Raw genomic sequence first — 13,688 nt, 5'->3', positions numbered from 1 at the left:
ATTAATTAGAAACCAGGGAAATGCAAATTAAAATGGTAAAAATACCACTTTATGTGTATCAATTTGAATAAACAATCAGAAAGCTGGAAAGAAAGTGAAAGTGAAAGTTGCTCAGTCATGTTCAACTCTTCACAACCCCATGGACTATACAGTCCATGGAATTCTCCGGCCATAATACTGGAGTGGGTAGCCTTTCCCTTCTCCAGCGGATCTTCCCAACCCAGGGATTGAAACCAAGGTCTCCCACATTGCGGGCGGATTCTTTACCAGCTGAGCCACCATGCTCTATACCAACGGGTGGTAAATGAATAAAAATATTCTCATGCATTGCTGGTAGAGGCATAGATAGGGCAAGTCATTCTGGAGAACAGTTGGCAGTCAGATGAAATAGGCATCCCACGACCCAACTACCCTATTCCTGGGAAAATACTCCCACAGCAACACTTGCATAAGTCCTAACAGTCACCCATGAGACTGTTCATTACAGCACCAATCACAGGGGCAGGCAATCACATCAATGTTATTTTTAGGGAAGGGATCTGTAAACCATGGTACATGCGCAGACTATTACACAGCAGTAAGGGGCAACGAACTGGATATAGGAACAGCAATGTGAGGGGATCTTAAAAAGACAGAACTGGGACTTCCCTGGTGGTCCAGCGGCTAAGACTACACCTCCCAATGCAGGGGGCCCAGATTCGATCTCTGGTCAGGAAACTAGAGCCCACATGCCGCAAGAAGATCAAAGACCTCAAGGGCCACATCTAAGACCTGAAGCAGCCAAATAAATCAATTTTTTTTTTAAAGATGGCACTGCATGAAAAAATAAAAAACAGAATAAGATCTACCGCACATTTACATCACTTGAAATAAATTAGCACATAAAATGATTCTGTATGTTTTACAGAGAAATATAAATCCAAAGATAAGCATCAAACACATTATAAAGACTGACTCTGAGGGGAGGAAAGGAAGATAAAGGGAGTAAGTAAATAGAGACAGCCATAAATATACTGACATAAAAGCCAAAGAGGGGCCTTGTGTGGTCCAACAATGAAAATGGGCTTTGAAAGAGGATTTTGATTAACCAAGCCTTTCCTCTTGAAGTCCTCCCCCAAAACCATAAGAAAAATAACTAAGTAAAAATAAGCACAGAAGCAAATCAAACGTGGCAATCTCTCCGCACCATGAAATCCCTGGTTTCTCAAGAACATCTGTCTTTCAGGGCTTTATGCCTTACAGAGACCTTCCCAATCTATGCAGATTTAGATGCATTCAGAAGAGGTGGGAGACGTCTAAGACAGATGTCTGAAACACTCATCTTCACCCTGTCGATAACTCAAAGGTACATCTCCAGGTGACTCACAGCTGCATCACTCTCCCTGTCAGTTAGAAGTTTCTTGTTCCTGGAGATCTGTCACAGGCCAACAACAGAAAATACTTGGGGAAACAAACATAATTGGAGAGAGTGGTATTTCTCTTCAGCTGGCATCCTAGAGACATGAGGAATCCTCTGCAAATGAATGTTAACATAAAAAGAAAGCAGTCCCTTCAAATGTTAAACCTTATTTTTAATCAGTCTGCATATAAACCTTTATAAAAATGTAGCACATTTATCTAACTTCTTTAAAAGATAATATGGGGGACAGAAGGAAATAGAACCTTTTTGTTCCATGACTTGGGACTCTCGTAATTCTGAATATCCATTATTCTGCCTTTTGTTTTTTAGACGCTCTGTTAACTCTATGTCCAGATGCTACCTCTGTTGTGACAGCTGCTTCTAAAAATAACCCAGCTCTGTCCCTTTCTACCTTTCAATTGCTAGCTGGACTGGGAAAATAGACAACTGGTGGTGTTGAAACTAGACATTTAATGAGTGATAAGACTCTCAGTCAGAGACTAGGAAGTAAAGCACATGGCTTTAGACCAGAGTCTTTTGATAGATAATTCAGATAGCTGGGGACATCCTCCCTCCACCACCTCTTCCATATCCTACAGGCTATGTCACAGAAAGGCTGCTCCATACTGATGCCTAGATAGAGATACACAGACTGAGAACCCAGAACCCTGGTTCTCTGCCCTGCAGTGGCTGAAGTCAATTACATTTGTCTCTGGAGATAAGCAACCGGGAACGTAGGGGCAGGGTGAGAACCTGTTTTAGGTTCTGCTGTTGGGCTTTTTAATTAGTTCATCAGACAGGAGTAATCAGAGTAACCTGTATGTGTGTGTTTGTGCTAAGTCACTTCGGTTGTGTCCAACTCTGTGACCCTATGGACTGTAGCCTGCCAGGCTTCTCTGTCTGTGGGATTCTCCATGAGCAGCCATGCCTTCCTTCAAGGGATCTTCCTGACTCAGGGATGGAATCCAGGTCTCTTAAGTCTCCTGCATTGGCAGGTGAGTTCTTTACCACTAGCACCACCTGGGAAGCCCCAATCAGAGTAACCTACGGTTCCCTAAATACATTATGCTGATTCATGTTTCCTATTAGAAAGCAGCTCTTCCTCCTAACAAGCACTGTCCTGAGACTGTCCTAACTAAAAAGAAAGAAAAAAAGAAAAATTCCTTATGTCTTACAGAATGTACCCAGTGAAAGTTTGATGAATAAAAAAAACTCATGAATGAGTAAGTATATCAGGGACTGAGTGGGATTGTTTTTAAAAGGTAGAAATGTTTAGTCAGTGATACACTGTCATAGTTGAATTATATTTATCAGACCACTGCTCTGATAGAAGCAAATCCAAATCTTCTTTTACAAGTCAGTCAGTGCATTTCACCAGAAAAGATACAGCTGGCAAAGGAGCATATGAAAAGATACTCAGGATCACTATTCACTAGAGAAATGCAAATTAAACCCAGAATCAAATACCACTATGCACCTACTGAATGGCTAGAATTAAAGACAAGAGCTGACAACACTAAGTTCTGGCAGGTGCAAAGCAACGTTCCTACATTGTTGGGGGACATGCCAAATATTACAACCTCTGGGATAAACAGTTTGATATTTATTAAAGGGTAAACATATAGTATCAGACCAGTACAATGCTCGTACTGACATGTTCACAAAGACAGTCGTTGCCATTTCCCTCTCCAGGGGATCTTCCCAATCCAGGAATTGAACCCAAGTCTCCTGCATTGGCAGGTGGATTCTTTACCACTGAGCTACCTGGGAAGATTGTATACCGAAGCACCAGTTTCTAATCCAGAATATACCAAAAGAAAGAAAATCTACGCACTATAGGCTTTGAAAGAAATGCAATAGTAGCAACCTTGCCTTCAAAATCATGGGCCGTAGAGCCTGTGAGAGAATTGCTTCTCAGTAGCTGAGGTATAGAGAGCAAACTACTGATTCGTCTAGCTTGCCCTTCCTTGAGGAGCATAAACATCTGTTATATTTAGAATTCTGCATAGATTGCTTTTAAACTGACATGCTTTTTTTTTATTGAGATATAGTTGATTTACAACATGTTAGTTTCTGGTGTACAAGCAAAGTGACTCAGTTACGCATGCATGCTAAGTCACTTCAGTCACGTCTAATTCTTCGCAACCCTATGGACTATATAGCTCACAAGTCTCCTCTGTCCATGGGATTCTCCAGGCAAGAATACTGGAGAGGGTTGACATTTCCTTCTCCAGGGGATCTTCCCAACCCAGGGATCGAACCTGTGTCACTTATGTCTCCTGCATTGGCAGCCAGGTTCTATTAACATTAGCACCACCTGGGAAGCCCCCATTCAGTTAAGTATATATCTTTTTTCATATTTTTTCCATTATGGTTTATTACATAATATTGAATGTAGTTCCCTGTGTGTATATATACACACATATATATATACACACACATATATATATCAGAACCTTGTTTATCCATTCTATATATAACAGTTTACATCTACTTATCTCAAACTCCCAATCCATTCTTCCTCACCTCTTCCCCAAATGGGGGAATGTTCTGTTCTCTATCAGAGTCTTAAATTGGTATTCTTATCTAATGATGTTATCTAGCCACCACTGGAGATGGGGGAGGGGCAGATGAGGGGTCTGATGCTCAATAAATAAAGCCAGTTAAATGTTTAAATTAAAAAGAAAAGGTTAAGCATAACACCACATGACCTAGAAATCTCAGTCGTAAAGTAAATTAAAATGTTCAGTTCAGTTCAGTTGTTCAGTTGTGTCTGACTCTTTGCGACCCCATGGACTGCAGCATGCCAGGCATCCCTGTCCATCCCAACTCCCATAGTTTACTCAAACTCTGTCCATCAGGTCGGTGATGCCGTCCAACCATCTCATCCTCTGTCAACCCCTTCTCCTCCACCTTCAATCTTTCCCAGCATCCAGGTCTTTTCAAATGAGTCAGTTCTTTGCATCAGCTGGCCAAAATATTGGAGCTTCAGCTTCAGCATCAGTCCTTCCAATGAATATTCAGGACTGATTTCCTTTAGGATGAACTGGCTGGATCTCCTTGCAGTCCAAGGGACTCTCATGAGTCTTCTCCAACACCAGGGTTCAAAAGCATCAATTCTTCAGCACTCAGCTTTCTTTACAATCCAACTCTCACATCCATACATGACTACTGGAAAAACCATAGCTTTAATGAGACAGACCTGTGTTGGCAAAGTAATGTCTCTGCTTTTTAATATGCTGTCTAGGTTGGTCATAGCTTTACTTCTAAGGAGCAAGCATCTTTTAATTTCATGGTGGCAGTCACCATCTGCAGTGATTTTGGAGCCCCCCAAAATAAAGTCTCTCACTGTTTCCATTGTTTCCCCATCTATTTGCCATGAAATGATGGGACCGGATGCCATGATCTTAATTTTTTGAATGTTGAGTTTTAAGCTAACTTCTTCACTCTCCTCTTTCATCAAGAGGCTCTTTAGTTCTTCTTCGCTTTCTGCCATGAGGGTGATATCATCTGCATATCTGAGGTTATTGATATTTCTCCTAGCAATCTTGATTCCACCTTGTGCTTCATCCAGCCCGGCATTTCTCATGATGTACCCTGCATATAAGTTAAATAAGCAGGGTGGCAATATACAGCCTTGAAGTGCTTCTTTCCCCAATTTGGAATCAGTCCATTGTTCCATGTATGGTTCCAACTGTTGCTTCTTGACCTGCATACAGACTTCTCAGGCAGCAGTTAAGGTGGTCTGGTATTCCCATCTCTTTAAGAATTTTCTGCAGTTTGTTGTGATCTACACAGTCAAAGGCTTTGGCGTAGTCAATAAAGCAGAAGTAGATGTTTTTATGGAACTCTCTTGCTTTTTAATGATCCAACAGATGGTGGCGATTTGATCTCTGGTTCCTCTGCCTTTTCTAAATCCAGCTTGAACATCTGGAAGTTCATGGTTCACATACTTTTGAAGTCTGACTTGGAGAATTTTGAATATGCAAATTTGATATTTGAATATGCAATTATACCTCAATAAATCTGACTTTAAAAAAAGTCAAGCCATATATTATTAAACACAAAAATAAATTTTCAATATTAAGTGTCAGTCTGGGTTCCCTAGAAAATATGGCCTGATGAAAACATATGTCCTAGTGCTACACTGCAGTGCTAGCGGGGCAAGATGAGGGAAAGTGGGGTGAATCAAGGAAGGAGGAGGAGGAAGCACAAGATGAGTGTCACCAATCCTGAACTGCTCATAGCTTCAGGGGGGCATCTGGCTGTTGTCCACATGGGGCCTCTCCAGAGAGGTGGTATAGGACCCAAGGCACATAGAAACAGCCATCAGGAAAAGAGAAAAGGCAAGTGATTTATCTCCAGTCTCTCACTTGTCCCAGCTTGCCCAGTTGGGAGGAGTCCGCCACACTTCTGGACAGTGTTACCCAGAGCCCCGCATCTGGTTTCTGGAGAAGCTAGAGCTTCAGCAGCTCCGTGATGAACAAAGCAGCAACTTTGCCTAAGATCAGCCCTATACTTAGGGAAAGTATGAGACAGTCAACAGCGTCAGGAGACGGACCCTAGGGATGGACCCTGGGCTGCATCGCTGCCGGGGACAAGAGAAGTGTGATAAGTGGCCAAGGCCTAGGGCAGGTGGGCTGGCTGATGTGAGGGGCCCATAAACTGGGTTTAGAGCAAGGGACTAAAATAATATGCATTCTATCAAAACAGAGTAATTTAATTCTTTAGAATATTCCACAGATACACTGAGGAAACCTCAATTTCTACCGATTAAATCTGTTCACGGGGTGATCTCACCCAACCTTCACATAACAACAAGTTCAGATCCATGAGGTGTAAAGTACTGTGTCAGGTCGAGATGTGTGTGGGTGGTTCCCTACAGAAAAGAAACCCAGCACATCCAAATAACGCCACCCTCCGAGCACAGTGCTAATTCATGATCCACCCATCATGGTACAGACGTAACAGTTCAGAAAACAACAAATTCTAGTAAAAATTCAAAATCTGGAGATTGTATCTCTAATCCTGCCCTCTAAAGTGTCAACAGGCTTCCCAGGTGGCGCTAGTGGTAAAGAACCTGCCTGCCAATGCAGGAGACATAGAAGAGACGCTGGTTTGATCCCTAGGTTGGGAAGGTTCCCTGGAGAAGAGCATGGCAGTATTCTTGCCTGGAGAATCCCATGGACAGAGGGGCTGGAGACCTACAGTCCATAGCGTCACCAAGAGTCCGACACAACTGAAGTGACTTATCATGACAGTGTCAATACAAAGTGCTAGAGTTCAGAGACTGAAAAAGCTCAACTCTGTTATTTTATAATGACTACACATTTTCCTTTAAACATGTTTGTTATGTGCTTTTATGTGTATTATCTTATTTAATCGTCAACCCTAGGAGACTTGTCAAGGGAAACACTACCCTTGTCAGGGGAAACCTGGCCCACCCTGGCCAGGTAGTACCAAATGTAATAACCACTTGTGTGAGTTATTTTACAACAGGAAGTCCTGGTAAGGAACATGGAACTAACAAGCCACCACCTACTGGAAGAATCCGGGAAAGGTCAAAAGGAGACGCCACGTGTCCTACAACCTCCCAGAATCCTCCTCCCTGACATATTGGCCAAGCAATGTGTGTACCACCAGGAAGGACCCCGAGTCAGAGTGATTGGCCAGAGATAACCGGGAAACTAATCCCATCACCAAAAAACCCAAGACTGCAAGCCATGTGGCAAAGCAGTTCTTCTAGGTTCCCTTATCCTCCTGCTCTCTACCTAGGCACCCCTTCCCAATAAAGCCTCTTGTTTTGTCCGTACCTGTATCTCCTCAGACAATTAATTTCTGAGTGTTAGGCAAGAGCCCACTACCTCTTCCTGCAATAGTTGGGTATGTTACTGCCCTCCCAACAGATGAGGGAACTAAATCACAAAGATGTAAGTCACACAGCCAGTTAAGTCACAGCGCCAGGGTGTGAGCTCTGGTGGTCTGACCCTGGAGCCCCATAATCTCAATCATTCATCCGACAGATACTGGGTACCTGGCAGGATCCAGAGACACAGGGGTGCAGCAGCACATGGTCCCTGCCTCCATGGAGTTTACGGACTCTGGGAATGACAGGCATGGAACCAGTAATTACAAGTAGATAAAGGAGAGGCACAGAGGGTTGTAGAAGCTCATACCTGATGCCTACTAAAAAGGCGATGATACGAAGTACGTGATCATGTTGAAACAGACTAGAAGCTGGGACCCTTTGCTGCAGTGCTTACACCTGGACAAACATCCCCTGGAGCAACAGGACACAAAGCAACTGGAAGGGACTAAAAATAACTGCATGGGCACTTCCTGGTGCTCTAGTGGTTAAGACTCTGTGCTCCCAATGCAGGGGGTTCAAGTTCAATTCCTGGTCAAGGAACTAGATCTCACATACTGCAACTGAAAGATCCTGCATGCTTCAACTAAGAATTTGCATATCGCAGTTAGAGTTCACATGCTGCAACTAAAGAACATGCATGTCGCAACAAAGACTGAAGATCCTGCGTGACACAACTAAGACACAGAGCAGGCAAATATTCCTTTAAAAAATAAAGTAACTGCACACGTGTGCAGTTGGGGCAAATCATGAACATGATACAAAAAGACGAAAAACTACCTGCCACTTCTGAGGTGTTGTGGGCGAAAGCAGGGGGCCGCGGCATGATTCCTGCAAACGGCACCACCAAGGGGGTGGGCAGACCACCTAAGCCCCTCTCCGGCCTGACCTATGGTTCTACCCCTACCCTCACCCCATTTGAGGGACCAGTTTGCCCCACTTCAGGCAGTGAGCAAGGGAAACTACTCCTTTTTTTGCTGTCTCTGCAAAGCTTTGCCTGATTTCTTCCTCTGGCCTCTTATCAACTTCTATTGATTAAGGAGTACAAGAACTCTGGTCAGTAACAAAATTAACATCAACTATCAAGGTCAAACCAATACTCTACATATTCAGGGGGAAATATAAGATGGGAAGCACCGATATCTCTGGTATTATAGAAATACAAATACAATGGTCATTTTCCAAGTCCAAGCAGGTTCTGACAAATGTGTCCAATATGTTGACTGATTTACATGAAAAAAATATTATTACCCAGGCTTTAAAGTTTAGTGAAATTAATTATAATTTCATTTAATCTTCATTTTAAAAATTCAAGACTCCTGGTCACTTTAACAATTAGTTTGTTCACGTAGATGCCTCCATGACAGATGGATAAACTCCATACTCTAGGATACGGTTTCTAAAAATAAACTTTCTGATTTAAGGACAGAGTTTGATCTTACCTTAAGGAGCTCTGATTCCAGAGTCAGAGACACACCTGAACTAGATTCCAGGTCTGTCATTACTACATGTCATCGGACAGGCTTCTTACCATTTACAAGCCTTGATTTCTTCATCTGTAACATGTGATAAAAGATTGCTCATATTTCAAAGGTTTGTTGTGAAGATTGATTAGAAAATGCCGGTAAAATGCTTAGAACAGTTCTTGACCCATAATAAACACCTCCTGTCTGTGAGCTGCCATTATTACTATTATTCTAAATAGTTTGCATACTGAAAGAAGAAGAAAGGGGAGAAATAGTAAATGGACAGAGTGTGGATGAGATGCTTGAAATGTGTTAGGGAACATGGCCTCAGAGAACAGTTAATAAGAGAAAAGTCAGCAGAGTGGAAAGAACTAGAAAAATCCTATATTCAGAGTCCTCATTGCAAAGGAAGGTAAATGGAAGCTGAGAACTGTTAATAATTAATTAATCTGTGTTTAAGAGAAGAGTGAACTTCAATGTGGGTGATTAAAACAATAATCCACCTCTAGCTTTCTTTCATGTCTGAGCAGTACCTAGAACACATCAAAGGAGAGAAGTAACAGCTAAAACTAGCACATGTTTCCACTTGGGTACTGCCTGACTGTTCTTATATTCTATCAACAGGTGTATATGAGCCTCAGGTGAAGCAAACTTCAGTTTACGAGTCACGTAATAAAGGAGGAAAGGGACACAGAAATTCTCTAAACTGATGGTTTTTAAGTTTTTAAGCCACAAAACCTTTTCTGAAAAGAAAAGCATGAACACAAGAAATAAAACATGCAGTACTGAGGTCCCGGGGCTTCCCTGATAGCTCAGTTGGTAAAGAATCTGCGTGCAATGCAGGAGACCCCCATTTGATTCCTGGTTTGGGAAGATCCACTGGAGAAGGGATAGCCTACCTACTCCAGTATTCTTGGGCTTCCCTTGTGGCTCAGCTGGTAAAGAATCCACCTGCAGTGTGGGAGACCTGGGTTCAATCCCTGGGTTAGGAAGATCCCCTTGAGAAGGCAAAGGCTACCCACTCCAGTATTCTGGCCTGGAGAATTCCATGGACTGTATGGGGTTGCAACGTGTCAGACACGACTGAGCAACTTTCACTTTCACTTCACTTCACTGAGGTCCCAGCAGAGATTGAGCCCCAGCACCAAGCAGCTCACCCTCATTCAGAATGTGGCTCAGAAGTATAAACTGAAAGCTACACATACTATCCCTCAACATTTTTTTGGCCATGTCATGTGGCTCATGGGATCTTAGTTCCCGACCAGGGATTGAACCTGGGCCCCAGCAGTGAAAGCACCGAATCCTAACCACTGGACCACAAGGGAATGCCTACTTCTCAACTTTACAGATGTGGAAAGTGAAGATCAGAAAGGTGAGGGGACTTCCGCAAAATTGCAAATAGATGGGGACAAAGCTGGAAACAGAATCCAACCAGTTTTCTGATGGCCAATCAGGTTCTCTTTTTACCACTGAACATTACCTTCTTGACTGACATACCAAAAAGATGAGGAAGAAAGTAAACCACATTTGAGAAGAATGTGTCTCATCTCATCATAGGAAAAACACAAAAATGGAAGGCTGGAGAGAATGAAACCTGGCAGCTTGGGCTCCACTAATCTGCATACAAACAAAACATCACCTCCACCAGTGGCTGACTAGACTTACCAAAACAGTCTTTTGAAGAGTAAAACATATTAAGGAAGAAAAAAACCAACTCCATGAATCCCCTGGTAATCCAGTGAACTCTGCACTTTCACTGCCAGGACCCAGGTTCAATCCCTGGCTGGGGAGCTAAGTCATGCACCACTGTCCAAAAAAAAAACATCCCTTCACAGTGAATGTCTAACAGATTTGCATTTACAACTACATTGCATATGCATGCACATAATTACACTTTGGAGGACGTTTAAGCCACATTAATGGGACTGCGAAGGAATGATAAAAGGGCCTGAATAGCCAACAAAATTAACTACAGTGACTAATGGATGAATTATAGTCATATGATACTGAGCGTGATTTGGTGTTCTGTTCACAGAACTCCAGCTTAGGTCATCTGGTTGTACTTTAAGAGTCTGTATTCTAAAACCAAAGGTCAAATGAAGGGCTTCCTTTTTCAACTTGTATGCTGTGCAGTTCAGAGCTCATATCAACACCAGTAAATCATTTTCTAAAGTACTATCACAACCCTCTGTTTAAGACACCAGTGATGTAGACAGAGCCTTCAAAATCCAGCTCCTTCATGGCCTTCACAGTTTCAGTTTCCCTCTGACTTACTAAGCCTGAGTATACAACTACACAACCTACAAGACAGAGAGAAATGCTATGACCTTTTAGCCTGTGAGACCCCATTGTGTTTTCACCCTTTAATTTCATATAAGGAAGATTTACAGTATCTAGAGAGAAACTGGGGCTTCCCAGGTGGCTCAGGTGGTAAAGAATTGGCCTGCAATGCAGAAGACTGGGGTGCGATCCCTCAGTTGGGAATATCCACCCCCTGGAGGAGGGCACGGCAACCCACTCCAGTATTCTTGCCTGGAGAATCCCATGGACAGAGGAGCCCAGTGGGCTACAGTCCATAGGGTCTCAAAGAGTCGGACACGACTGAAGTGACTTAGCACACACGCATGCAGAGAGAAACTATCCCATAGTTTGACACATTATTTCCTGGCCTTAGCTATATCACTGGGAAAGATTGAAGGCAGGAGGAGAAGGGGACGACAGAGGATGAGATGGCTGGATGGTAACACCGACTTGATGGACATACGTTTGAGCAAGCTCTGGGAGTTGGTGATGGACAAGGAAGCCTGGCATGCTGCAGTCCATGGGGTCGCAAACAGCTGGACATGACTGAGCAACTGAACTGACTGACTAGCTATATCACATCCCTTAAGAGTGTCTCAGGGGTTTCCCAGGTGGCGCAGTGGTAAAGAATCACCTGCCAATGCAGGAGACACAAGAGACGTGGGTTCAGTTGCTGGATCAGGATGATCCCCTGGAGGAGGAAATGGCACCCAATACCAGTATTCTTGCCTGGAAAATTTCATGGACAGAAGAACCTGGCGGGCTACAGTCCAAGGGGGTCAAACACGACTGAACAACTAAACACAAGAGCATCTCACCTCTTCCAGTTTAAAAACCTCTCCAATGTGTGGCTGGATGCGCCCTTCCTGGCAGTACTGAAGTGCTGAGGACAGGGTTCTGGAGAAGATGGGAAAGTTCTGGTGCCGGTATCTGCCCCAGTACAGCCCCATGGCAGTAGCACTCTTCAGGAGCAGGAGATTGGCTGGTATAGAAGCAATGGTTCCTCCAGCAAAACCTACCACCACAATCCTGCCCTCATACGCCAGGCTGAGGGGAAAAGGGGGGAAAACAAGATTATAAAAGACAATGCACATTCACAGCCATTAGGATGGCTACTACTAAAAATAAAATAGAAAGTAAGTGTTAGCAAGGATTTAGAGAAATGGACCCCTCAAGGAACATTGGTGAGATTGTAAAATAGTGCAAATGCTATGGAAAACAGCATGGAGGTTCCTGAAAAACTTAAAACTAGAACTACCATATAACCCAGAAATCTCACTTCTGAGTCTATATCCAAAAGAACTGAAAGCAGAGTCTTAAAGAGGTATTTGAAGAGCCAAGTTTACAGTAGCACTATCTATAAAAGCCAAGAGGTGGAAACAATCCAAATGTCCATCCACTGATGGATTGGTAAACAGAAGTTGTTATATACATATAGTAGAATATTATTTAGCCTTAAAAAGGAAGGAAATTCTGTCCCATGTTAAGACATGGATGAACCTTAAGGTCATTACGGTAAGTGAAACAAGCCACTTATAGAATACTGTATTATTGTATGAATGAATATTGCATTCTGCTTATTTGGGGTATCTAAAGTAGTCAAATTCATAGAAATAAAGTAGAATAGTGATTACCAAGGGCTGGGGAGAAAGGGAGAAGAGGGTTGTTTAATGGGTACAGAATTACAGGTTTGCAAGAAGAAAAAGTCATGAAGACCTGTTTCACAATGTAAATATATTTAACACCACTGAACTATACATTTTATAGCAGTTAATATAGCAAGCCTTTTGTTATGTACTTTTTACCACAATAAAAAAAAGAGTGAGGGAAGAAAAAGCAATGGACAGTAATTAAGAGGGGCAGAAAATAGAATAGAGCTTATGGGAGTTGGCGGGCAGTTGTTTAATGGGTACAGAGTTTGTACTGGAGATGGTTACACAATATTGTGAACAAGTTTAATTGTACACTTAACATGGTTAAAATGTTAAGTACTAGGTTACCTGTATTTTACAATAATTAACAAAAAAAAAGCAACATGCATTAAATCCCCAGTTGGGAATTCCTCTTGACCTTGCAAATTGGCAGGGGGGAACCATTCTGCACCAGTTTGGATTTCTCAGTAGGAAAAGATAAAAATAAGCCATAAGCAAGAAAAAGAGTAGGGAGCCAGAGGAACTAACCAGTCTTGTAAGGGGACTACACGGATCCCTACTGTGGGCAAGCTCCTCTCTCTGCTTCTTCTCCTTTAAACTAAGATAAAGCACAAAACTATGCTTGCCAGGATGACATGAGAAATGAAGCTAATATTATCAGAGCACTGCAAACTTCCTGGTTGAAACAGAATGAGAATTAGTATAGATACAACAGTCCCATGAAATGTCCAGTGATTTTTTTTTTCTTTATATAAAACAAGTCAAGAAGACACCTATACTGGTGGTAGCTTCAGAAACCAGTAAGATCAAAAGAGACTCTCCCTTGATGCGTAGTGAACTGGGGGTCTGCCACCCCAGTAATTCTAACATCCAAACAATGATCTCCTCAAGAATTACCCACAGAGGAGAGTTTGGGGGAGAATGGATACATGTATATATATGGCTGAGTTCCTTTGCCATCCACCTGAAACTATCACATTGCTAATCAGCTATAGTCCAATGCA

The 13,688-nt window shown here is 42.6% G+C and overlaps 1 protein-coding gene across 1 annotated transcript in view; it reads right to left on the bottom strand.

Moving 5' to 3' along the window:
• LOC110128759 (quinone oxidoreductase-like protein 2) overlaps nucleotides 1-13,688 on the bottom strand; it is a 30,852-nt gene that overhangs the window by 4,607 nt on the left and 12,557 nt on the right. Inside the window, exon 9 of the mRNA XM_020879722.2 lies at nucleotides 11,851-12,079. Within this exon, the coding sequence (XP_020735381.2) occupies nucleotides 11,851-12,079 (229 nt within the window). The remainder of the gene's footprint in view (nucleotides 1-11,850; nucleotides 12,080-13,688) is intronic.

The sequence above is a fragment of the Odocoileus virginianus genome, chromosome 11, assembly GCF_023699985.2.
Source record: "Odocoileus virginianus isolate 20LAN1187 ecotype Illinois chromosome 11, Ovbor_1.2, whole genome shotgun sequence".
Classification (NCBI taxonomy): Eukaryota; Metazoa; Chordata; class Mammalia; order Artiodactyla; family Cervidae; genus Odocoileus; species Odocoileus virginianus.
Note: the sequence above shows the minus strand (reverse complement) of the source record. Positions and strands in the feature narration are given on the sequence as shown.